A 27,304-nucleotide genomic window follows, 5' to 3' on the forward strand; every position below is an offset into this window, starting at 1 on the left:
GCACTTTTTGGGGCGGTGCTGGCCCAGCGTGGTACAATTGGGAATGCACCCATGGATATTTTTTGCTCTGCACAACCATCCCCTGAGCCTTTCCAGCCCAGACCACCATGCCTGCAGGTGTGATGGGGACAGGCCTGCGCTTGTTAATGGCAGCGGACCTTTGCTCGGGATGGGCAGGCAAGGACCCCCCTCCTCCTGCCGCCATGGCCAGCGTCCCCAAGCCCCCCGCCATCACCTCCCACGTCACTCGCAGCCGCTCCCTGGGACCTCCTTGTCACCTGTCCCACGGTGGATGGGACACACCCCGGCCCCTCTCGCCCCAGCCTGCGCTGCAGACGCGCTCCCCCCAAAAATCAGTAATTAATTGTATTATTTTAACCAAAGCTCTGGCTCCTTCAGGCAGCATGGCTTGCCATGGCGCTGAGGCCGGCTGACAGAACTGTGGGGGCTCAGGCATGCGGGGTGTGCGGGGCCGGGTGTGGGGTCGGAGGCCGGAGCGATGCCAGACCATGGGAGGAGATGTTTTGGGGAGTGTGTGGCGGGGGTGTCTGTGCGGCTGTTCCGCGGGTTAGCACATTGCCGCCGCTCCCTGCCGCCGCCGCTGTGCGGCTGAGCGCCGGGCTGGCACACTCTCCCCGCTCCCTGCCGGCGGGAGGGGCGGGGCGCGGGCGGCGCCTGCGCAGTGCCGCCGCCCCGCCGCTGCGGCAGTCGTGCGGGGTAGTTCTTCCGAGCGCGGCAGGAGGTGAGAGCGGCCCGGGCGCGCGGGGGCAGTGCGCGCGTGCGGGTGCGCGTGCGCGCGCCGGGCGCGCGGCGGCGACCGTTGGCGGCGACCGTTGTGGGGGGACCGTTTGGGGGTGGGGGGGAGCGCCCCCTCCCCGCTCCCCCTCCCCGCTCCTCCTGCCCGCTCCCCTCAGGCGCACAGCCCGGGAAGGGCGGGGGGTGGTGGTGGTGTCTGTTCGCCGTCGCGGCCCGGGGTTGAGGAGGGGAGGGGCAGCGAGTGGAGCCCGGGTGGCCGCCGCCGGCGCTTCCCCTTCTGGCGGTGAGGGGATCCCCTCGGCGGCAGCGCCCGCCGGCTCTGCCGTTTCCCTGGGGCCCGGTTGCCCCCCTGCCCTGACCGGCCGTTGTGCCCCGGGAACCCCTGATGCCTCCCCAGCCCGTCCTAAGCGGGGCGGCCCCCAGGTTACCTCAGCCCACCCCGCACGGGCCCCCTCTGAGGAGAAGGAGCCCTCGGGAAGGCGTTTCGGAGGTTTGGGGCCAGCACCCGCTCTGTTCGTTTCCGCCTTCCGCCCCACGTGGACCGGAGGGGTCCCGGCGGCACCTTCCAGCTCGCAGCTTCCCTCCGGGGTAGCCGCCACCCCGGCTGGGGAGGTGGGTAGGGGCGATCCTCTTCGCTGAGGAAAGAAAGGCTGATGCCGGCGCTGGGGAGAACGCTTCCCGGACAGCCTTGCATCCGGGCGAGGGTTCATTGTCACTGCTCTGTTTCGTTTGAGTTGCTCTTGGCAATCCCGCTATATCAGGCTTGAGCTGATAACCTAAAGACAGGACCGAGGCATCAGATAAATAAATAAAAAAAAAAAAACCGAGGCAAAACTGCTTTGCTCATATTTGCTTATGTTTGTTTTTTTTTAATTGCTCCGTTTGTGCCAAAAATAACGTTGCAAAATGTGTGGCGGAAACAAACCTTCATTGGTTTCTGATAGACTAGATGACTTAATAGGGCAGTACTGTTTCTTGTAGCACAGGCAGTTTTAAAAATTCCTGGAACTGCTGAGATTATGAAACCCTTAAGTTTATTCCCTTGCTAGTGTTTCTAAAGACTGCCAAGCTGGATACTGAGGATCCTCTCTGGCGTGGTCTTGAGAACATTCCTCCTAAGGCATAATCACGTATGGTTTAAAAGATTATTTTTTTTTTAAGCTGTGGAAAATTTACCGTTTAAACCTCAAAGATTGCAAAATGCTTTCTAAGTAGTCGCTTAGAAATGTCCCCCTCTTACCTATCCAAATATTCCCCTGTGTCTGTTTAGAATAATATCTTGTCACTGGCTGAAATATATTGTATTGATCCATATACTTATTTGTCACTAGTGAATAAATTGAAAATATGAAGATTTTCAGGTCCTTCCGGGTGCTACATGGTTTTATTGAAAACCAGAAACAAAACTCAAGACTACATTTTGATCTTTGGTTCATGTGCTGAATTTGTAGTTCTGGCAGTGAGGAAAAACCCTGGTGTTTCACTTGCAAACCAGTCAGCTCAGCGCTGGAAGTCTGTCACAGCCCTTGTCGGCCCCTGTCAACCTAAACATATTTTAGAGTAGGACTACTATTTAAAATAATCTATTGCCATTAGTCTGGAGTCCAAAAAGATCATTCAGGAGCTTGCTGGTTTGATTAACAGCAGTTGGAGTTTGTTCAAGCATAGACGTAGTTTCATTATATAGTACAATACAACCTTTACTCTGTATAGCGTCATTCAAACAAATTGTATGGCAGAATGCACCACCGAATTACATTTAAAGTGCTCCATTGAATTAAGTACAATTGCAGAGATAAATGGGGAGAAAAATTCTAAGAATGGGAGAAATGTTTTCAGCTGAGGTTTGAAATTAACAGCCTGTGAGTATATTTGCATTGGTAGCATTAGTGTTATACGCTGTTTCTAGGATATGTGCTAGCAAAAATCAGATGCCAGCCAAAACTTTCCCAGGCAAATTTCCAGTTTGTAGGCCGTTTTTAATAATAATTATGATAATAAACCCCCCTTGAATTGTTACTCCTTGTCATGTTTGATTTCTAATACAGCTTGAATTGAAAGTTAATAGACCCTTCCTAAGATCAGTAGAAATATTTATCCTAGACATTTTTTTTTTCTACTTCCAGGGGAATGTTTGTTTTTGAAAAAACAGAAACTTTAGTGTGGTGTTTGCTGGTAAACACTGTGGTATTGTACTCTTTGGGAAACACTGAAAGGAGTGTTTTATTTTCTTTAAAAATACACAAGTTTATTATTTTTGTATCTAAAAGGGAAGCAAGCTATTAAAATCTGATGTTTAACTGATGCTTACTGAAAAAGCAGATAGGTTTATTTGCTCACATCATTCCTGTTATTTGCAGTTCAGCTTAATAAAATAATGCTTCAGTTAAAAACTGATAGATGGGTGGTTAGCTTGCAGTGTGAGCTGTTATCTAGGGATGGCCCTAGGCTGGCTGCAGAATAGGTGCTCCAGGACAAACCGAGATGATTTGCAGCCTTTGAATCCTACTGGAATTGCAGATTCCGACTCGCAGGGAGGTGCAGGAAGAAGAGCTGACTGCAGCCCTGCCCTGGAAATGTTGGGCAAGAGACAAAAGTGGAGTCAGGCAGTCGCAATCAGTGAACCCATTCTTTTGTGGGAATTTGAAATTAGGCAGTGCTGTGGGATCTGGGTGGTTCAGTACCACGCAACCTGCCATTGCTTGGCTGCTGGTGAAAATCCTACAGAGGTCTGTAATGACCCAAAGTGACGTTACCATGTAGAAGCTGCTTGGCCTGGGGAAGGTGGATTAATGGTCTCCAGCCAGGCTGCAGTGGAAAGTTGTCATAGGAACTGGCTTGCTGTTTGGCAGGGCCATGCCTTGTCTTCACTCCTTTAAAAGAACACCTCAGTAACTAATCGCCTCAGGATAAGAAATATTTGTAATGCCATCCAGCGTAAACCATGAAGAGAGCAAGGCACTTCAGCTCTACGCCAAGGGAAACTGAGGACAGCGGTACACGTCAGCAGAGGACAGCCTGAGTGATGTACCTTGGGATGAGTTCGCAGTGCCTGCTCTATGCCGTGTCCTTGCCTCGGGGTGGCTCACGAACGCTGGGTGTCCTGATATAAAACAGCTGTGGCTTTTTTAGCAGTGAGAATAATAGGACGGAAAACTGAACAGAATGTGCCTGGGAGTGGAAGCCTTGTCTTGCTCTTTGGGATGTGTTTGGGATGAGATATGTTACCAAGTCAGTGCATGGGAGTTCTTCACTTATTGTCTGTACTGCGTCTACTTTTTAAATTTTATTTATAGTGTCAGCAGCACAAATACCATTTGAAATTATATTTGAAATGTCCATGATCGGAGTCTCTAAAAGTTGGCTATTCTGTGCTGAAGCATATTTTATTCTTTGAGCATCTCCAAAGTGCACATTCATATAAATATTTCCTATTGTAGAATGTCTGTTTTGTGCTACTAAAGAAATTATTATTATATGTCATGGTTATGATGTTCATAGCAATGAGCTGTATTTTGCTTTTTAATCATTATGACTCCTTAACTGGAATGGTTCCTAAAACCTTGGACTGTGTACTCTGCGTAGAGAGAGCATGTATAACATGAGTCTGCTTTCTTAACGCAACCACAGAGAGAATCCAGCATGCACAACAAATAGAACTTAACGTACAGTAAATAGGCCTTAAGCAACATCTGGAAAAAGTTGCACAGGTATTTAAGGTAGTCACTGTAAACAATTGATAATCTAAACCCGCCTACATAAGTCTCATGCATGTGTTTGCAGGGCTAAAAAGGTGCTTGGGAGACCTGCCTCTATGAAGCCATATTAGGAGAAATAAATTTTTTTGATATGACAGCACGAGATCAAGAAGAAAGCCTGAGTAATACAGCCTGAAAAACCACACAGCAGCCCGTGTCGAATCTTACTACTACCTGAACGTGTAACGGTGCGTGCACCTTACTGTAAGGTCAAAAGCAGGTTTGCTCTTACTTCCTGGTGTCCTGGTTTGTCCTCAAACCAGGACACCTGGACAGCTGCGTCCCCAAAGGTAGGAGTAGTGGATGGTTCTGCGCCAGCCCTCTCAGTCCTGTCACTTTTTCAAGTCTGGTACAGGATGGTGGAGGCTAAACTTGTGTCCTGCTGGTGACCTTAGCTTATCATCCTCTGGGCATGAATACCTGCTGCGGGATTTACCAGCACAGCCAGCCCTTTTTTGGTAGTTTCATAGAGATAAAGTTCTGACTAAACTGGGGAGGTTGGAAACCCCACTGTGACTATCTGCATGGTACCTTCTCTTAACACGTAAGCAAGACAACAAGTGGGTTTTTACCCTGTGCATCATACCAGCTAAAACTGCTCTAAAATCTGCAAAGGTGTGAGTCCATTAAATGTGGAGAGCAGGAGTCGCAGTAATTAGATACCTATAGAAATGGTGCTAGGACGTGAGCAACTTGTTGGTTTCTCTTTTGAAATTAAAGGATGTGTGGGCACAGCTTCTGTAGGTGGATGGAAGAAGAAAAGGAGAACCAAGGAGATCTGATTTTTTTGAGATTTGAAGGTGGCTCCAAAGTGAAGTAAGTTAGTAGAAACAAATATGTGGGAACAACGTGCTCTAGTACTCTTGTGTTGTACCCATCCTGTTAGTAAGGAGGAGGCAGTTTTGGTCTCCAAAACTACCATTCTGGCTCTTTTCACCACAAGGGATTTATTTAAAAACAAAGGTTCCTTGAAGTCATTATGTGGTCCAAACTTAGCTTAATTTAGTTACAGAGTATTCACAGCTCCCAGCTGCCTTCTAGATATTTTCAAACAAAGACTTACTATTTTGTATGTATGCTTGCTACAAGGTTATCATTTAACCTTACTTGGCACAATTGGTGCAGAGGAAAGGGTAAAACAGAGATTTCCTGTATGGGTTTCTGCAGGAGGCTCTAAAGCAGGGTGGTTTTCCACTGTTTACTTAAGAGCAGCCCTTTGGATTAGCTGGCTTTGACCCAGGCCTTGTAGTTCTCCCTGTTAACATTGGCATAATACATAAAACACTTAAGATATGTTCTTGCTAGATTTTCAGGAAGCAAATTCTCGCTGAACCCTCCAGGAAGGTACACTTCCCCAAAATACTTTCCAACTGGGGTGGTCCAGCTTTGGCAGTTGTGGTGGCCAGATCTGGATTGTGGGACCTTCTGGGTGGGTTGTCCCTTTCTTGTGTGAGCTGCTGCCTTTCCCCTGGCAGCAGCTGCTGCCTGCACCGCTGCGGTAGCAACAGCTGCATCCCAGCTGTGTACCCTGGGTTCAGGAGGAAGCATTTAGCTGTTCAGGCAGTGTTTGCTGCTAAAATCAGTATTCCTTATCTCCTTTGGAGAATGGTAGCTGTGGGTGGGAATCAACTCGTATTTTACTACTTGGATCGTGCTCCTCTTAGTATTTGCGTCAAATGTAGTCCATCTGGCCATGGCGTATATCTAATAGGCTTCTAAAATAACCTAGGAAGGAAGGTAAATTCAAAAGAGAGAAGGCTGATGGTTTAGCATAAAGCATACTAAAATCTCCAGAGCCGCTGAATTCAGATGGTGTTTGGGTTGATTCAGTTGGTGATGAGTTGCACATGGGCATGCACAGCAAATAATTAGGAACATGGGGCCAGAGAAGAGCATGTGAATGTTCTGCCCACAGAAACATGAAGAGGTGCTGAGATTTACGCCGGTGCTTTGTAATCGCAACACAGCAATTACCAATAATAACATCTAAGAGTAAGTGCTAGTAAACATCAGGCTGCTTAGGTAATTTTGCAAGTCAATAAGGAGAGCCAGTTGCAATTAAAAAGAAATAATCTTTTAGATGTTGATTTCCTTTGCTTTCTCCATATGAGAGACCTTTTTCCCAAAAAAAGAAGAGCTGAACATATTGGCAAAGGTATTTCAGGTGTTTCTTTCTGATCTTTTCAAGTCACCTTTTTGGATATTACAAAGCAATCCGATTTCAAGACTATGCAAAGACATATATGTCCTTTGAAGTCACAAGAAAGGGCTGCAAGATTTGGGCCCGAGTGTCCTGGTTAAATTATGTCGTTTCTGACATCCTGTGCAGTATTCACTCACACCTTTTAAGAACAGATACCCATAATAGCTGTGTAGTTGTTTCTTTTTCATTGCTTGTTCAGTTCCACTTTTATATTACTATTCTCTGTGTATGCTTTTAGGTCAGGATGAGTTCATTCCCTAAAGAAAAAACTTGGTCAGTTGAACATAAATTGCAGGTGCTCTGAGCACCATTTAGCTTGAGGCTGACCCTGGAAACTGCTCTTCCAGTTCAGTTCCTGTAGCTTTCCCATCGTTGAATACAAGTGGCCGAGTGAAGCTGGAAAGAGGAATTTAACATAGAATCAAGCCAGACTGGTAAATTATCTGTTAGTTCTGCTGTCTGGAAACTGAGGCAGGAGTCAGATTTCATTTTCCGCTTCACATTGCAAGCATCAGTCAGTTGGTGCACCAGTGATGAAGGGCAGGTCAGCAAGGCAGTGCCTGTTTTGAGTCTTTCGGTGTTTTGGGATGCTGCATTTCCACATTGTTTTCCTTTGTTAAAAAAAGGAAAATAAAACATTGCCTAAAGGGAAGTACAAACACATGAAAAGGGTCTCTCTGAAGGGAGAATGGGTCAGCGGACCTTTTCCACCTGTAATCCAAAGCAGCTGACAGGGATGCATAGAGTTCTGCTAGGGAAAAATGATAAAAATGAGCATTTGCTACCTAAAGCTGTGAGTGCGTCAAGTAATTAGACACAAAACCCATCTTCCCTATTCTTCAGCATGCTCGTGCTACATGAATGCGTCGCTGCTAAGCAGTGACTAGCATACCAGACGATCTTCTGCTAAGTCCTTTTTAGTTAATAATACGAGTTTAGCCTCTAGAAGGCATTAGCTTGACTGTACCATTAACCACTTGGTGCCTGCAAACATCCTGAGCGGAACGTGTCTCACATGTGTTCTGGCATTTATTAGTATCTTCCTTATAGTGGTGTTGAAATGGGATGATTTTATAGAGAGTGAGTATGTTAAAAAATGTCAGTGCTGGAATTGTCAGCAGATGTGTGTGATATTTTATGAGCAAATTGTATACAAATTGGAAAGAGCTTTATTTGCTGCGATCTGAGATGAAATATCCATCTGTAGCCTTCAATAATTTGGGGACTTTGTCACTTCTGACGCAGGGAAATAACACTGTGGCCTTTCTAAGAGTTTGTTAAAAATACGTTTGTAAGCTAACCTTTCCTATTTTTTTTCACATGATAATAGGCTAGGTAGGTTCTTAACCTCTTCTTTTACGTGTATTGTAACTTCTCTTGTAATATTGCACTGGCAGTTTTATGAGCCAAGACCAAAAAACCCTGCTTGCTAAACTTGAGCAATCAGGAGGGAACAGATGATGAAAAACTAACAATCTTTTACTCATCTACCACTCGTTTTTCTTCACAGACATGTAGTGAGTAGATATTAACAAAGACAGTAGTAAAAAGCACTTTCAGTCCTCATAAATCGATGCGTGCTGGTGGGGTCAGGAACAAATATTGGAAAGGTTAGGACATGTAGAGAACTGTCTTCCCGCGTTGTGATGCTCAAAGGCAGGCTGGAATATTTTTCAATTGCTGTTTTGAAAGCCATTAAAAGGAGGCATTTCTGTGGCTGCACAGGAGGCTTTGTGCTGGCTGAGCGCATTGTCAGCTTTTTTCCTACCAGCTACAGTAGGTCAGGTAAAGTGGGTAAAGTGCTGAAAAAGAAATCTTTCTCAGTGTATCAGGGCTGTCGTACTACTCTGCTTGGGACAGACAATTTTAAAGGTGTTTCAGAACTCAGGAGATTCGAGCTGTTGGCTCATCCGCAGCAGGAGCGCAAGACTGCCCTGTTGAATGAGTCTTCAACTATACACCGACAAGATACTTGAGAAGTCCTGGCCGGAGGGAAGGTTCACTGTTAGCAGCTCTTGTTGCTGATTTTGGGATAACGGGGACCTGCTGACGATGGCTTCTTAGTTGTTTGTTAATGTTCTCTCACCTTTCAGGCTGACAGGTTTCTTCCAGGTCACAGCTAATGGAGTACGTCTGTCACTTCATCTGTGTTCCCTCTGAGCACCCTCTGTGCTGAGACAAGTACAGAGAGAGCACTCTGTGTGTCCTCGTCAGCTCCTGCCCGAGAACAGTCTCCTATGTCAGCGGGACTGATTTAACCTATTAAGAATGGTGGGCTGAAGGGACCATGGAAAGATGACTTTGTTTTCCTCAAATGAACTTGGTAGTTTGTGTTTGGCTTGGACGGGGTAGTAAAAAGTTTCTGAAGAAAATAAGTTGATACAGTTGGAAAACAGTATAATGTAGGCCCTTGGTATCACTTGATAAAGCTGAGACAGTTAGGTTATCAAAGAGAAGCCAGAGACTTAGCAGAAGTTCAAAGTCATCATAGATGTTCAGTTATTTTACTGATGAATTCTGTTGCATAACAAATATGGCATGAATTAGCAGTGTTTTGGAACAGCAGGGGAATACTGCAGGGAAAGTATTTGTAAAATTAATTTACTTGTAGAGTTTCCTGCAGTGGTGACTTGGTACTACACATCTGTCAAGATTAAATGAGATTTGGGGGCTGATAACACTTAGGTGGGGACACCATTGTGCCCTAAGGACAGACTTGTAATTTCATTTGTAATCAGGCAGACTATAATTACTACGTTTGCCTCTGATTAAAAAAACAGGTCAGAAAAGGAATGAATTGTGCTCTGTATGTGGAGGGGAACTTCACACCGTAAGAGCACTTCCAGACACCTACAGACTTCGTGTTCCCGGATTTTACATCTTTGTGCTTGCTCAGTTGGTAGGTCTGTGTAGCTTGCTTCTCATCGGCCAGGAGCTGCTGTGTGGAACTGCTTGCTAAGAACAGAGTGCAGGAAAGGTTTTGGGTATGCGCCTTTCTGATCTCTATGATCAGTGATAAGTACACGTCCAACCTCTGGTTTGGGGAGAAAGAAGCTTTCTGCGTGGCTCAGGTGAGGGGCACCTGGGGAGGAGAGAGTTGTACTTTTGGCCTTTGTGAGCACTTCAGGAGAGCGTTACAGCCAGCCCAGGAGCGATTTTGATGAGTCGAGCATGGAAGCAGAAGACTCTTGCTGTTCTCCTGTGAAAGGCTAGATCAGCCTCAGGGAAGGCTTCTTGGAAGAGAGATGGGTAACCATTATTAAGGACAAAAGCAGGAAGCCCATGAAATCAGTAGTAGGCTAGTGTGCATGTGGTGCCCTATATGTTAGGATAACTGAGAATCAAGATCCTCTTTACTAAATGATCCCTGTATTTATCTTCCTAGTGCACTTGACAGCTGAGGAGTATCATTATTTTATCTGGTTTGTGTTTTGTGGACAAACAGCAACTTGAAAACTGGCCTAGTTTTGCATATGAGTCTGTAGCCTTGCTAGGTATCAAAACTTTCTCTTCTTTGCCAGGCTTAGTTCGATAGTCCTCAGCTCATCCTTCTTCTTTTGGAAAGATGGGTTTATTTGTCAATGATCTGCCTGTTATTGGTGGGTAAGATCTCAAAAGGAAGAGAGACCAAGTTAGTATATGAGGATTTGCTAAGCTTTTTCCGTAAAGGAGGTGGGAGGAGAGGGCAATGGCGCTGGGGAAGAAAACTTGTAGCAGGAAAAAAAAGTTCTCACTGGTTTTGACAGAGCAGCTCTGAGAATTGCCGGATCGTCTTCAGCTGTTGATCTCAGTATTTATTTTCAGTAGCTTTTTTTTATGAAGGAGGAGCCAGTGTTCCCCAGTTCAAGTATGCCAGCTTCTTTACTCAGCAGCACGTCCCTTGGCAAGTGTTGTGTCCAGAGCCCTGGGACTCAGGCTGACCAGCCAGCTGGCAGTCTGCACCTGGGCTGAGCAGGGACCTCTTTCAGCCAAGGCTGGAGGGACACGTGAAGTCATGTTTCCAGCCTGTGGAGTTGGTTCAGATGCTGATTCTGCTGTCACATCTGTTTATGTAGCCCATAAACACGTAGAGAGGGCCCATCCAGAATGGAAGAGGGTGTCTTTAAAGGAGTGTCTTTAAAAAAATCATCCTTATTCTTCCGTTTACTTTCAAAGATTAGAAAAAAGCCAGAATAAGCTTTCAGTATCTTTGCTTTTTCTATAAAATATTAATGAAGCAGGGACCATGATCTTTACAGACAAGAGGGTTTTGTTAACAGTCAGTAAGGAAAGCCAATAAAAATGTCCTTCCTCACCTTCAGTGTTTAGAAGATAAAGAGGACTTTTGGCTGTTTGTGTTATCCAAGCTGACCCAGTTGCATGCTTTCGGAATGACTGTGCTACTGATCGGAATTGTGCATCTCAAATACTTTGTCGGTTGCTACTGCGCTTCTGGAAAGGCCCGTTAAGTCTGTATTTGCTTCCTGAAACACAGTGGAATCTAATGAAAAGCATCATTGTTTTGAAACACCGTGATCTGCTGCCAAAAGAGCTACTGTTGTATAATCCTTAATAGCAGGTTACAGTGGCAGTTGTTCCTTGGTTTGAAATCGGTATGTGGAAGGATGGCTTTCCAGTTCTGTCTCCGGGGATGGCACGCCTCATCTTGTTCTCTCTCTTTGGGAACTGTTAACTCACACAGAGGTGTTCAGCTGTCCTGAGTTGGTAATAGATCCTCGCACAGGTTTGAACACCAAGAGTGTTACTTAGAGGTAACAAGCTGAAGGGGACAGAGGAGACCATTGGTCTCCTTTGAGAAGGGGGAGCAACGCTCTGGCTGCTGAGTAGCCAGGGATTATATCTGTCAATTCCTGCCAGCAAGATTGTTACTAAAGATGCTTCAGATTGTTCTGATGTAAAAGAACAGAGTTGGAATAGAAAAGTTTATCTTTACTTTCCTTTCCGATTTGCAGAATTCAGGGTGTTCACTTCCATGCTGACATTTCTGCCTTTTGTGCTGTTTATGTTAACCTGCAGCTCGGCTAGCACTCTGTCATGCTTCATCTTTTTAGCAATATACCAGTATTTGCAGGTATCCGTCAAGCAGTGAATTCCTGTTGTGGTGAGCATTTGCATCAAAGCTTGCCTCACGATTTTCAGCTAAAGCAAATACATAGGAACTCTTAAATATTTTCTTTAGGGTAGACTGTATTACAGCAGAGGGATCAAATTAATCTCTAGTTTTTAATCTTTTGAGACCCTGTGCAACCAGAGCAGTTGCTTACGGGAAAACAGTGTGAGTAAAATACTTGAATTATCTTACGTGTTTTTTACTGGAATTTAACAGCTGGAAACAAAAAGCAGTGAGAACATCTCTTAGCCAGGTTCATGCTTGCTGTTGGCATGCGCTCAGTTGGACATCAGTCTGGGAACCTCCACAGCAGAGGCTGCTGCAGGCTGCTGAAGACCTTTTCCCAAGGAAGCGAGTTTCCCTGGGCTGTTAGGGTGCACAGTTCATGCCCGTGTTGGCTCAGAAGAGCCTTTGTTTGGCCATTCACCTTCTCCCCAGGTGAAGCTTCTCTCTGGAGGTTTCTTTACGATTTTTCTTGTGCCTCAGCCTTTTGTTCACTGATACATTGATTTATAAGATGAGAAACAGTCACCTGAGGCATGATACTGAGTTTGACTGACCTGCTCTGTGACTTTTCTGCAGTATTAATTCTTGACTCTGTTAAAAAAAGGCTGATTTAAATATCATCCCCCTCCCCTTCATTTAGAGCCCTCTGGTGATGGAAAAACTACTTTGGACATTTGTTGTTTCATAATGAACTGTCCTCTCTGTTAATATTTTTTGTGTGGATTTATTTAATTTCCAGTCATGGGCTCTTGTTCTGTCATTGCTAGACTGAGAGCCCTCCGCAGTCACACTGCTTTCCTGTGCATAAATGCTTCTAGACTACATTCAAATCACCTGCAGAGCCGCTCTCTGTAATTTGGCAATCTTCCACTCCAGCTTTACTCTCTTTCACAGCTTTATTCCTTCCTCAATATAATCAGTATCGTTCTTGAATGGGGACAGCTGGCTGAAGACACTTTTCCAGCAGTGCTTGTAGCAGTGACATATAGGCAGATGGAGTCCTGCTTGGTAGCCTTGTACATCCAAGGATCGTATTTGACCTGCAGTTGCAGCGTTTCCTTAAGCGCTCATGTTTGCTGATTCTTCTCTGTGGCATAGCTCTTGCTCTTCTGGATCAAGTCTCACATTCCTGAAGTCTTCCTTTTTTTCTAGCGGTGGGACAATACGGGGCACACTAGACTTAGAGAAGTGGAGAACCAGCATTACTTCTAACAAACTGTTTGTGTAAGAAGCAGTATGTTAGAAACAACTAAAATGGTAATTCTGCAGGAAATATTGAGAAGCATGAGGTATATAGAAGCTAGAAAATATGCTAATTAGCTCACTGGAGAATTTGTGGTTCCCATTTCAAGGCAGTAAACTCAGTTACAGATAAATGAGGAGAATGGATGGTCTCATGGTACTCAGAGAGGGTCAGATTTGAGGTTTGCTCCTCATAGAGTTGCACTTTGGGTTTCACAGTTTTCCAAATTCCTTTCTAACCATCCATAAAATTGATGATGATTAAATAATGCTTAAAATATTTTAAATAACTAGTGCTCCTTGGGGTTCCTGAATGAATAGAACTCCTTGGATAGGAATGGATGGTCACCCGAAGAAACTCTTAAGTTTATCTGTCCATGTTTTTTAGTGTGTCTAATGCGTTTGGGTCCTGGATTATTACTGGAGCTCTACGTGCTGTGCAGCAACTCTGTGGGTATGGTTGTCAGTAGAAGTAGTCTGATAAAAAAATCCATGTAAAATAAGCAGGGTTTGTTTAAATATATTTTACAACATATTTGATATATAGCCATTACTTTAGCATCTGGTTTTATGACAGAGATAAAATTCAGCCTGAAATTAAATTAAATCCTATAATAACCCACATGAGTAGCACTCTCCCCTCTTATACTTTATCCATTGAGAAATAACCCATGAGTTACTGTTTTCTATCAGTCAGACCATAGTCAAATAAAGGTACGACTGGGAACACTTTACCGATTGCACTAAAAGCACGCTCTTGGCAAAAAGCAGCTGCATTGATGTCAGCGCTGCAGTGCTGCCCAAGAGAAACAGCTACCCCCTTGCTGTGGGGAGGACTCAAAGCTAGTGTCGGCGATTGCAATCTTGGAGGTGGGAGGGTTAGTACAATCTGTGGAGCAAGGAGAGTGTTATCCATCTAATATCCATCTCATCCAGTGGGTCTTTGTATACTGCAAGTGGGATCTACTGTGAGCTCAATACATGTGTCTGTGGTTAACCTTAGCAGGTTCTGAACAGCAGATCTCTACCTCTTTAATACGCTGTAATGGGCATAGAGAATTATCCTGCTTAAAGCCAACTTCAAGTATTAATTACCATGAGTACGCTTTGAAGTGTTTCTTGGAAATAATTTAATATTCAAATAGGAAAAGCGTATTTTGTCCTTCCTGCCATCATGAACCTGAAGCCTCGCTGCCAGAAAGGTGGCCACCCAGAAGTGGAATTTCTTCAAGTGAAGAACTTAACTTTAGTCACAAGGAGAAAAAAATAAAGAGTCAATTTTCTGGCTTAGGTCATTTACAAGCTTCATTGCTTATATTTGGAAACTGTGGGCTTTCCAGTGCTGCCAGAGATCTCAAGTCATGGACATATAATTTTCCAAAAGCATCACTAATTGAAAACGCCTTTTGGAAACAATTTTCTGTTGGCCATCAAGCAGAAGCATTGGCAGTAAAACACAGAGTGGTTTGAGTTGTCATCCCAGAGCTGTGGGAGGCAGGAGAGGAACTGTGCGAAGTAACAGTTAGAACTGGTGTGTAAGTCTGCAATTCAGAATAGGATCGGAGTGTCATTCGGCATCCATGCAATCCCTTGCATGGATGCAATCCCCCAAGCTTGGAGGGAGTCAGAAGCCTGCTGCTTTGGGGCTTGTGTCATGCCTAAGTACAGGTAGTTCTCAGTCTTCAAGAATTTGTAGGCGTGATCTAGATACCTACTGTAACTGATAACCTTGACCAAATCTGATTATATTTTTGCCTTCTAATTCTTCATTAATTGAATCCATTGTTGTCATTTTCAGTATGTTTGCCATCAGGTAAAGCTGACATAGCCCAAAATATATTCAGGTAATTATATTAGAATTCTTGGAGAGACTTGATCAGACTGTCTGGTTAAACACGTTCACGTCTTATGTGTATTCTGTAACATTCTCTTTGGTTGCAAATTGAACAGGACATACTTTGTTAGCATTGAGGGATTAACACCGTATCATCCTTTTTTTTTCAATGCAAACAGGAAATATTTCTTGAAGAATTTTACCCCTTTTGTGTTATTCCTCATCTCTGTACAGTAATGCCTCTGCTCCCTTGATAGGATTTCTCTTGTTCCTACCATACTTTAAAAAATCTTCTTTTTATTGTCCTTAGCTCTGCAGAAGTGGGAGCTCTGCCAAATTCTGTGAGTTGGTTTATCACGAGACTTTTTTTCTTTTTACATTGCACTGGTATGAGCTAAAGCAGTGGTTTGTCCTGTTTTCCAGTGTGTTTTAATGGTACTCCTGGATTCTCCAATCATAATGACTTCTGTACACCTGGGACCTGTAGTTCTGAGTTATCAGGAACATTAAAATGTGGGCTGGGGAGTCCCTCACCCATTCTCTCTCTATTGTTCTTTCTAAGCAGAGCGTGAGCAGAGATTTCAGTATTTAGCTCACATGAATAGTTCTGGGTTTCAGAAATGCTACTTAACAGACTTTTTTTCTCACGAGTTGGCATTTTCAGTTCTAGAAAGTCTATGTCACCTTGCCTTCTGGCAGCCCTAAGACGTCTCATCTTTGCTTCCCGGACACTAGCTGAATTGACTCAGCCCTTGGTTGAGGTGGGAGCCTGCACAGAAAGGACTGTTCCAGGGAGATAGCCATGGAAGGGCCGGCATGCTAGGGGAAGAGGAGTAACTATTGGTATTTGTATGTGAACTGATTCATTGCCTTTGCAGAGAGCTTCAGTGTGAGCACAGCGGGTGAGATCAAGCACAGTGCCTGAGTGACCGTGTTGGAGAGGAGACTGAAATTGTTGTGCACCAAACAAGGGAAGAGTTTGGGAGTGTGGGTGCAAAATGGGAGAGCCAGGGGTCAATGCAAGGTTTGAACAGGGAGCAGAAATCAGGTGTGCTGAGAAATGTGTAGAGATTTGAGCTTGCTAAGGCTGTATCTGTCTACGTATTAATTCCTGCTGTGCAGTTTAAAGCAGGGCAGATATATCAAGGCATGCTTATATTTATGAAGCTGGCAATGTTAAACATGAAATTACATTTCATATACTTTTTAGCTGACCTCTCAGTGCCGGCCAGTTGATGCTAAGTATTGAAATTTGAATTTGTGCTAAAGTATACTGTGCAAGGAAGATGCAATGTGTCTATGTGATTCATCCTGACAGCACTAGGATCTCACATTGGTTTTTAGCACAGGGACTGAGGAATTAGGACTTCTGCATTTGATTCTCACTTGCTCCGTGTTATTACCTTCTCTGTGCCCCGCTATCCTTAGCTGACAAAATGGGGACAGCACCTTTTGCTGCCCCTTAAATGTATTATCTGAATGAGAGTTTGTGAAGTGCTTTGGGTTCGCAGGCGTAAAAACTGCTGTGCTGGGTGAGGCCAGAAGCCTGCCCGGCCCCTGGTGGCACAGTGGCAGTAGGAGATGCTATTGAGGGGGACAGCACACTCCTGGCCACTTTCTGCAGACCATCCCAGGATGTCACAGGATCTGATGCTAACCTGAGTGGGTTTCACCTCCTCTGATGCTAGCTGTCTCAAGTGTCTCGCCTAAACTAGATGCAGGCTACTTCTGCCCTTGGTGGAGGGAGAGGGACACTCCTGGGAAGTGAGTCACTCCCTTTTCTCAACCACCCTTACATGGACAGTCCTCTCAGCTGCAGAAAAGAACTGCTTTCTCCCTCCCTGTTTGTGAGACCATGCCATGACCCGGACCATGAATTTGATCCGAGTTTTGAACAAAGCAACCCCAATCCTGCTTCCCTTCCCTCTTCCCCTTCTCAGGATTTTAACACGGTTCATTTCTCCCTCGCTGGGACCCCACAAAGCCACCTCCAATAGAGCAGCGTTGCAGTGGGGATCCAGGAACCACTCTAGGCTTGGCAAGGGCACCATGAGACGTGTCAGTACATTTGCAGCCTCTGACTAGATGCAAAGCTTTTAAGTAACTAATGTTAGGTGTGGTGATTTTTCTCGCTGTTTGCTTTCTACTGGGCACGTACATGTGTGGGTCGTACTGAGAAGGTATTAAGGATTCTTGAAGCAGAACGTGTGAGAAGAGGCAGATGTAGCGCATGGCAAATTAGTGTGAGTACACTACAACGTTGGTGTTGGTCAGTGACGCTTTTGTTTTCTGCTATATAAGCTCTCGGAGAATATCCTGGAAAAAGTGGGACTGTCACTGCTGTTTTGTTCATCTCTACATTTTAGTGTGCGTGCCTCTGATTTGGCATTGCATCATCAAAGTGTTAAAACAAACTCGGAAAAAAATACACATCAAGTATTATCAGGTGCAGAAATTTCTGACTATTTGTCAAAAAAGATAAGAAAAATAGTAGTAAAACTTGAACAGGAATGCTTCTGAACATGTTATTTTATATGTATGAGTACTTGAAAAAAATACACTATGGATAATACTTGAAATCAGCCAAAACCTGACAAAAGAAGCAAATGGACTTATTTCAAAATATGTGCTAAAAATCTCATGTTCTTTTGGACCAAAGCATATGTGCTGCATAGTAGCCCTGTATCAAAGCTTTGAAGCGGAGATTTTAAATACTTTTTCAAAATTAACCCTGTAGCATAAATGCTATCAGATGCTTAATTAAGACTGTACTAGTAAGGAGCATGTTTGCAATAAATTACAGGGAGTTGTTCTGACATGTTTTGTCTATGTAAAGGTTTCTATTTTTATGTGAAACTATTTACAGATTATTGATTTCAAAAATAGATTTGTAACTAAAGAAAGATGCATCGTATTTCAGTTGCTCGGAGTTGAGAATCTTGCCTGGCTTGCTGCCCGCTCTCTTAGATGTTTATTCCAGTGGCTTACAAGTGCATGGAGTGATTCAGCCCTTCTTATTTTTCTCTCTATTTGGAAGAAGGAATTTGTATTCAGGGATCAGGTCTCATATCAGGTCTCATATCTCTTACCCATGCAGGTAGGCTGATCTGTACACCTTTAAAGCATCAGAATAATTTCATTGAAGTCCATGAGACTTTTTGTGTGAGTAAGACTTTTGGGTGGGGAACATCCATCACAATATCTACATCCATCACAATATCCTTTGTCAGTTGTTACTGTTTTATTTCAGAGCAGCAAGCTCTTGTCACAGTGCCAGCGGAGCCTGCTAAGCTGGAAGAGTGCCTTTGAGTTCACGTAATACAAAACTTCAGCATAAGTTTTTTTTATTTTATGCTGTGTGAACATTAAAAGAAAGATTTTAATAAATGAATCAGGGCAAAGCTTGAAGGTAGAGGTAATATCTTTTATTAGAGCAACTGATAGTTTGAAAACTTCGACAAGCTTGTGTGGCCAAGAGCTTGTCTATTTTTTCCAGCCATACCAATTGGTCTAATAAAAGATATTGCCTCTGTCTACAAACCTTGTCCTGCCTATGAACTCTGTTCATCACAGCTACAGCAAAATACGGCTGGAACATTAAAATAATTCATGCCTTTCTTGCCTAATTATGGAAACTCAGATTTTTGTGGTTTCCTCGGGTCTCAGCTTTTTGAATCCCAGCACAAACAGAATGATGCAGTCTGGTTTCTCCTGCTGAAGGGGAGAATTTATCATATAGCAGCTCAAACTGCTGTGCTGATTCCTCATTTTAGAAAGGATGTTATTAAAGGTAACCTGCTAAAGTTCTTCTGCCATCTGGATTTTAGGGTATTTTGTAGGATATTATTGGTGAACAATCAGATGTCTGGCATGGATGGCTGTTGGGAGCAGTCCTATCCTAGTACCTGTGTCAGCATCTCTGATGTGGTGTGATGGTGATGGGAAGCAGATCAAGTGGGAAGAAGAGGCTGGCTCAACGGAAAGTCTCTGGCTTTGGCTGTGGGTGTAAATCTTCGAATCTTGCTATGTGTCTGGCTGGGTAAGCAGAATAGTGTAGCCCTTCTAAATGGCAGGAAGCTTGGATTTGGACTTGTTACAGCTGGAAGACCTAGACCCAGACCTGTCTAAGATTTGTAAGACCAGCCATGCAACAGTATTTTCAGAGCTCTCTCACTTGCCTTTTAGAGGTCTTAAATGTGTATGTCCTTTGGATCTGAATCTGTAGCTTTAAAATAGCTCCAGGGAAGACCAAGGTGGTGATAATCTGGACCATCTTGAAATATCCATGGGGTATATGATTTTCCACCCTCTGGGGACGCAAGCCCTTTCTGTAGTTTGTAGTCTTGGGGTCGTACCAGATCCCTCACTGTGCTGCTTGTCTCTGTCTTCTGACCTGGAGTCTCTGTCGCTTTGGCATGGGTGCTGCTCCTCTCCCAAGGTCCCTCTCCTCCATCAGGATTGCTGCAGCCCTTGCTGCCTGTAAGGAGCGTTCCCACAGGCAGTGCCCTGCCTTTGAAGTGGAACGGGTTGATGCTTGCGGGCTGTTCAGTTCTGTGCCCTGTGCTGCCTTCCATCTGCCTTTGGGCATGGCTTAAATAGCTGGTAATTACTTATAAGCCCTTGGTGGCCGGGGCCTGGGCTATTTTAGAAGCTGTTTCTCCCTGCATGCCCTGTTGTGGAAGCTGCGGCTGGCTGGAATGGCCCGTCGCCCTCTCGCTGCGGTGACCTCCTCTCCTGGGTGTGTTGCAGGGAATTCAGGGGGGAGAGCTCTCAGCTCTGGCATGCGGTCTCTTGGGCTGCCTGCCAGGGCCTAAATTTGGTGACCTTTAGGATGTGGCAGAAGATGCATTTGTAAACTTTGGTTATAGTAACTGGGAGACAAGCAGAGAATGCTGGGGGAGGGAGGAACATATTTTTTACAGACAAGCTGTTTGCCGTCTGCTTGATTTTTATGACCAGCAACTAGTAGGTAAATAAACTAACAAATGCTGTGATGATTGCAACTGTTGCTCTTTAATCAAATTTAAAACTAAAAAGTTATACAGATTTCCTCTAGGAGAATGAGCATGTGTGTGACCGCTGAAAGTGCTGTGACTTCTAACACTGGTTTGGACACTCGCTCTACTCACTTCTTTGATGAAATCATCTATTTTCTCTTCTGTAAAATGAGGGCAGTCATATTTTAAAGGTGTCTAGAAATGGTTGCTGTATCATTACCCATGTAACTTGTGGGTGGTTTTCTTCTTTTACGGAAGAGCGAACAAGCCAAGCCTTGCAGTCCAGCGGTTGTGTGGGTTTCACAAGAATGGTTTCGTATTATACCTCATTTGGTGTAACTGTGGGATGCATCTCCCACCCCGTTCTTTGCACTGGCTCTAATGATAGCTTTGTGGCAGGCTGGTCTGGGTTCAGCCTGCTGACCAGTGGCGAACTACCCAGTTTTTGTTTGCTTTTGGTCGGTTAGTTTTGATGGGTGAGGTCTTGGACTGGTGAGCTGAATGGACTCACCGTGGGGCTGCTTCATCATCCCACCTGGTGCCAGGGACGCAGCAGGACACGTGTCTGGCTGGAGGATGGGGCGAGAAGGATTGCCCCAGTGTGCTAATGACACACTTGGGGAAGGTACCCCTGTTTCCTCCCTGCAGAGCCTTCCTGACGAGAAGGACTGTCTGGTGGTTTGGTTTTGACAGCCAGTACTTGTGAAGGAGTGCAGATGTTAGTGAAGATCTGCTGGTGAATATTTGCATTGCTAGTGTTACAGGTTGGCATTGTGTTCTTGCTCTGTCTGAATGTGGCTGACCTGCAGAGGACAAAAGATCATCTTTCTACTTTCCTTCCAATTGTTTCTGCTAATTTAGCATCAGTTTGAGGCTTTGTCTTTGGTTAGAGATCAAATGAGAAACAAAGGCAGAAACAAGGCTCTCTATTTTTACTGTGTGGTAAAAGTGGCAAGGTCAATCCCACTGGGGTTTGTAGGGTTTGCCCTGCCTAATTTATCTGATGTATAAAGGGTAGGGTTTCTGTCACTTGTCACTAATGCATATTAGTAATTCTGAGGTGAAAAATACCCCTTTTCAGCAATGAAAGCTGTTTCTAAATGCATTTTCACCACAATGGATAGGAATGTCTGCAGTTCCAGCCATATGGAAGAGCCTTCTCAGCTCTCTGTTTTGACTCCCTGTCTCGTCAAATATCTCAGAGGAAAGCATCTTGCTTGACCTGCAAACTCAGATCTTTCCACCGGGTACTTTGCAAAGCTTCCTGAGTGGCATTGCATCTCTTCGTACCAGGAAACAGACTACTTTCTGGTGAAATAAACCTTGAACTTAAGCAAGCTTTTCTCTTCTGCCTCTTTCAGAAATAAATACGGATTTGAAGATGACAACCTCGTGGAGCGACCGACTCCAGAATGCAGCAGATCTCCCTGCAAACATGGATGGTCACGCTCTGAAAAAGTACCGCCGGGAAGCCTATCACCGGTAAGTCATTTGTGTAACCCCACAACTAAAGTGCTGAGACGGAGGGAAATAAACTGAGCATAAACCCACATTTCTTGGTTTTTGCATGTTGGTAAAACAGAAAGGTCATTCTCACCTTCCTCGCAGAAGTGTTAGTAGAAGAGAACTCAGAAGATAGCATAGTATTGGCCTGCAGGAATTTACAAACAGTAGAGTTGAGGTACATGTACTAGAGTGAGTGAGGGTATGCTTTCTTAACGCAGTTGAAAGATTAATCAAAGTTAGATTTTGGGATAGAAGCAGAAGCTTTCAAGTCAAGAAATACTCAGTGGCAGAATTATTATAGTAATTATTGCAGCGCGCACTGGGAGAGCATAGCCATAGACACTCGAATGTACAAATATGAATAAGGAGGAAATCAAATGGGAGCGGAAATTATGTGTTGGAGAACTCTATCTAGTATGGTTAATTGTGTGTACCACAGGAGCATGTAGAAGCACTAGACAGGATCTCAGCCTCCTTTTCTGTGGTAGATGTGCCTAAAAACCATCTTTGCTGTAAAATAATTACAGTCTAAATAAACAAGATTAGAGTATGGAATACAAGAAATGTTATCACTGTCATTTTACAGTTTGGGAATCACAGTACAGACACTAGATTGTTTTCACAAGATCACGGTGGAGGTTTGGTTGAGCCAAGAATTTAGCCCACAGCTCCCAAGGTTCCAGGCCTAGAGCATAAAAGATGGATGCAATCTGTATCCTTATCAGATGTCTGGACTGTGACAGAGTTAAAAGCAACAGCATCAAGTAATTGTCAGTATTCTGTTTGTGGGAGGTGTATTTTCAAAGTTTAGCTCTTTTAATTTGAGAAGTCATGCAGTATGATGATCAGAGTATATTCGGCAGGAGTTGGGGAGATGTATGTCTGATATAGAAACAGAAAAGAAGTCAAGTTTCCCAACCTCATGCTTAAATGCCATGTTGCATTTGTGATTCATATACGATGGTATTTCTGAGGAAGTGTTTTGAAAGTGTTAGATATCTTTTGATTCTCCAAATGGCATCTAATTACAGAAAAAACGCCTTAGCATCATATGATGGGCCAGGTTGTGCAAGTTGCAACACTTAAGGCTAAGTAATGGATCCTGTGATGCATTTCTGAAGCTTTCCAATTTCCAGTGAATATGTTTGGGCACATGTCTTAAGTGGTGGCATTATTTGAGTCTCTCTGTGTCAGCTGGCTTGTCAGATATGGAAACGTCTAATGAATGTAACTATATATAGCATGTAAAAAGAGAGGGATTTTATACCATTCCCTGGCAAAAAATCTTTCACCTTGTTGAACTCATTGACAGGTTTACCTTTGTGTTGTAATTTTACCTATGACTTTAGTTGTGTTACTCCTGATTTAGACTGATGGAAATGAAGTAGAAGTAAGGCCTATTTATTTTTTTTTTCTAAATATTTCCTCAACATTCGTTATGGTTAGGTGCTGACAGTCTGCTAAGTGTTGTACAAGATCAAAAGGAAGCAGTACTTGTCCTTAAGAGCTCACACATTCAAGTCCTTATCATGTTTACCCTTACTCATGTAAGAAATTTTTACTTTCAGAAAGAATTTCCTTATGGAAGATGAGAGTGCACTCATATAGAGGAAGGTTTCCACTTGGAGCTGAGATCTGCTAGTCCAAAATTAGTCTGTGGTACAGTTTAAGTACCCGTTTTTAGAACCTAGAAATGTCTTATGCAAAACATATTGAGCAGAAATGTTCAGCTTTTCACAGAAAGTACAACATTGGAAATACATTAAGGGGAGGCACATTTTTGTTTTGAAATTACTATCCTCTTTTAAAAAGAGAGAGAGAGGGAGGGAATGAGAGAGAGGGAGGGAACGGGAGAGAATGAGAGAACCTGATGCCGAGACTCTAGTATAAATCTGTGCTATTAATGGCTTTGGTGTACCAGTTTCATGGTAGTTATTTTGATAATCCAGTATTGTAAGAATCTGAAACAACCTCATTCCAGAGGTAGTGTTGTCAGATTTCTATTCTGGTATTTTTTGTGATCTTAGTGTTAACAGATGTGATGTTACTTAAAAGGTAAGCGCAGGCTTAATTTGATAGAGTAGGACTGAAGTTATTTTCCCTAGTTGTTTTAGATTATAGTTTTTAGTATTTTAATAATTGTTCAGTTGTAGAATATGTGTGCTGGTCACAGCCATCAGTTCTAGGATGGAAATTTGTTTCAGTGAGGTCCAGTGAGATAACTCTTGGAATATTGCTGAAGCACTGTCAATTTTATGAAAAAAGAGAGATATAAAAGACAAGGCATTAATTGTCAAGATTGTTTTCTTTCTCTTCCTTCCTTTCTCTTTTTCTTTCTCTTTCAGTGTCTCTCTTTTTTTTCTGTCTTTTTTTCTTACTCTAGCAGCTGAAGAAAAAAAACAACCTTGACAACATGAATCTAAAGTGACTTAGAAACAAAAACAATGAAAAAGAGCATTGAATTTACAACTATTGCATTTTTTTACCTTAAATAAAGCTGGTCCCAGTGATTTTATGGGCCCAATCTGGAAGGCTGGAGGAGCTTGGCAGCTGGGCCACATTTGCAGATGAGCATAACTGGGGCTAGCTTTTGATACCAATGTCAGAAGCCCGGTCGGGCTCCAAGTCATTCATTGAGGTTTTCTATATGCTGCTAGTAATGCTTGGTTTTCTGAAGTGTGAAATTTTAAAAACTTGTTTCACCGATTCTTTACTTTATGTTTACTTAACTATCAGTGGGAAATACCTAGACCGATTGATTTAACTTTCTGGTTCTAATGTACTGTGCAAGATTCGATACGCTTGATTTGTAAATGTTGAAGCAGCATAAAATAAGGGGAAAAATTTCCAATCCAAGCAAAATAATCTACCTTAAAAATAAAAATAATGTTCTTCTGGACATGAAACTTTTTAAAAACTTTCTAAAAAAATTATCTCTGAAGATGCCACTCTAATACAAATATTTTACTGAAGTTGTTCGTAGTAGGAATGTGTTTTTTCAGGTGTTGCACTTCTTACTGTATCATACTTGATGGATGGATGTTCAACATATAACATTGTTGGCAGAAATCCCAGTTGAGACTGGTTTAACTGGTGTAATGCATACTGACTCAGAGTGTGATGACTATATCATAATCGTGTCTGAATGCCATAGGCAAGAATGTTCAAATATTTACAGCTGGTTTTCTCCCATGGCTGTCTTCCTTCCCAAATTGTTACTTGGTGTTTGGATCAGTTTGTATAGCTGCTTAAGAAAGTACAGTATTGAGGTTATTGATGAAGTAGCAAAGCTTGAGAGTACGAACACTTACGCTATGCTGTAGAGTTCAACGGCTGTGCAGCAACATCAAGAATTAGAAAAAGTCTGTAGGGGAGGAGAAGAGGTGGGGTTTTATCTTCAGGGTATTTCTGATGACTTCAACTCAGACTTTCGGTTAGCTAGTGTTACTATCAGCCATAACCTCGTTATACAACATTGTTGGCGCCTGTTGGAGGGAGGTCTAAAGATGAATTAATATACAAGCTAGATGTTATTCATTCTCTAGCAGAGGTCACTGGTAAGAGGATACGGCATTACTCTGCTATTGGCAACATACATTTTAATTCGGAAATAAAATGGATGTGTAGCTGTTAGGTGGCTTTTCCCTAGTGTGTGTGGTTGTGAGGCCACCTCCCTCATGCACTGCTTGTTGACTTTTCCGGGTAGAGGATAATCACTAGGTCATTTGTTCTGGAGGAGTACTGTCATTTAACGTGATTGTAATTAGGCAAGAACTAGGTTGACTCTGAGCCACCAAATTGCCCTAGTGTCTATTTTTTAACTTGGAGTGAGTACTTCTAGGCACCCTCTGGATTATCTCACATAGCTCTTTAGGGTTTAAATAGCAACCACATCTAGTTAAAGCAAATAATGGAAAAAGTTGGTGTTCCATCCACTCTTGTTACTGACAGTTACCAAGATCCAGGAAACAGGTATTTGCATTTACTTTTATTCTGTGGTTTTGGCTTAACAGGGCAGTGCGGCTGAAGATGGCCTTTTTGTTAAACATGCAGACTTTGGAATGCTTTTACCATTTCGCATCAGAGTAATTTGAGACTTATCATCCTGAACATGGGGTTTCTGTTGTTGTTTTAGTTTTGTGTTCTTACTTTGTTGTTTACGCGCTAGCACAGGGGATGTGGCATCATGATTCCTAATCCTGATTATCCTACTGACCGCTCATAGAGTATTCACTAAGTTGCTTCGTAGTTTTATGGTTTAAATTTTGCGCTCGAATTTGGTTTCAAAGCATCTTATGGTGGTAAAATGAGTTAAGTGATTTAAGCTGTTAATGTATGCTGAGATCCTGCTAAAAAAATGATACATACTTTAATAATGACAAAAGGATTACCAATCAGTTGTTTTGATTTCTAGGGTTAATGATGTATTTTAGTTTGTTCAAATTTATGAAGTCTGGGCTATTCACTGCTGATCTTGTTTCTTCACTTTATTGATACTGGATCATCAGCGATTGCAAACAGGTGGAAATGTTATATAAACTAGGCTATGAGGCTTGAAACTGTTTGTTTATTTATTTGCGTAGTTATATATAAAGTCTCTTTACAATGATCGGTTCATTGAGGTGGCAAATGAGAAAAAATTATCAGTCTGCGTGCTCTTTTCATCGGGCACGCTTGGATAGGCGACGTGTGGTATTTTCATGTAACTGTAAATGAGGTAGGTCTGTAGGTGCTGCTGGCTATGGTCTGTCCTCATATGTGCAGCCTCCCTGGACTCGTGCGGTGGCATGTGTGTAGCGGAGGGCAGCATGTGGCTCTGTATTTATTTTGCTTTAGTGCTTCGGACATTGGAGAGAGGAGGGAGAGGGAGTGTTAAGGCGGCAGAATGGGCGAGCTTATGAGAAAGCAGAACACTTGCCAAATTAATAATAAAGAAATTACATTAAAAATGTCCCATGATCCCTAGCTTTAATAGTTTCACAGAGCAGACGGGTGTTATTTTGGGATGGAATCCATATGTGAGCTTCTTGGCACTCTGCTGTTGCCTGGGAAGAAAACCCAAACAATGGAAACAGAAATGGCCAAGGCTATCTCCTTCCATCTGATTCCTGCTGAATTTCAGAGGGAAGTGCTCATTGTCGTGTTTCTGGATACAGCATCATGAAACTTTTAAGTTCCAGTCATAACCTGATTTTCCAGTTTTATGTCACTATAATTGTGCAAGGACGGTTAGTCTTGTGAAATTGCAGGGCACTATGTTGGAAATGTTACTAGAAGTGGCCAGGAAATTTTGATGCCCTTCTTCTGTCTCCTCTATCTGATAATGTGTCATCTGCCTAAAGTCATCTCGAGCCCAAACACTATCTCTGAATATGATTACAAAGATGTCAGAATATTTCTCTTTGGTTGAAGAAGGAATAAAATGAAACTCTCAAAAAAGATCAAAATGGTATGATAAATAATAACGGTCATTACCTGCCTAAAGAGGCAAGATTCACAAAAGAATTACTATATTGGTTTTAGTAGTTTAAAGCAGTTTATTTCTTATCCCCTCTAAGACAGGTACCAAAGCATCCAGCACCCAAGGACAAGACATTTTGATGTATGTTAGTATGCTCCTAAGGTTGCTCCCATGATTTGGGCCAGATAAGTCAGGTCAGTGAGGGATTCGTCTGAGTTCACTGCTGTTGGTGGAAGTCATCTGGGACCAGAACTATAATGTCATGTAGTGAGACGTCTCCCCCAGCCACACAACATCTGGGGACTAGCAAGTAATACTTAGAACATCCAGTTGTCATAAGAGTAGTGGGGTTTTTTTTTTCATTATTAGCGTTTTTAAAGAGGCTGTGGGGCACCTGGATATGCGAAGCTATTAAAAGCTAATCCATTTAG

General features: G+C 43.2%; 1 protein-coding gene across 1 annotated transcript in view; it reads left to right on the plus strand.

The window, feature by feature from the left end:
- The first annotated feature begins 594 nt into the window (after window positions 1-594).
- Window positions 595-27,304, plus strand: part of NT5C2 (5'-nucleotidase, cytosolic II) — a 62,624-nt gene continuing 35,914 nt past the window's right edge. Inside the window, exons 1-2 of the mRNA XM_063340254.1 lie at window positions 595-742; window positions 21,268-21,388. Of these exons, the coding sequence (XP_063196324.1) occupies window positions 21,288-21,388 (101 nt within the window). The 5' untranslated portion in view covers window positions 595-742; window positions 21,268-21,287. The remainder of the gene's footprint in view (window positions 743-21,267; window positions 21,389-27,304) is intronic.

Source organism: Chroicocephalus ridibundus, chromosome 6 (genome assembly GCF_963924245.1).
Source record: "Chroicocephalus ridibundus chromosome 6, bChrRid1.1, whole genome shotgun sequence".
Taxonomy (NCBI): Eukaryota; Metazoa; Chordata; class Aves; order Charadriiformes; family Laridae; genus Chroicocephalus; species Chroicocephalus ridibundus.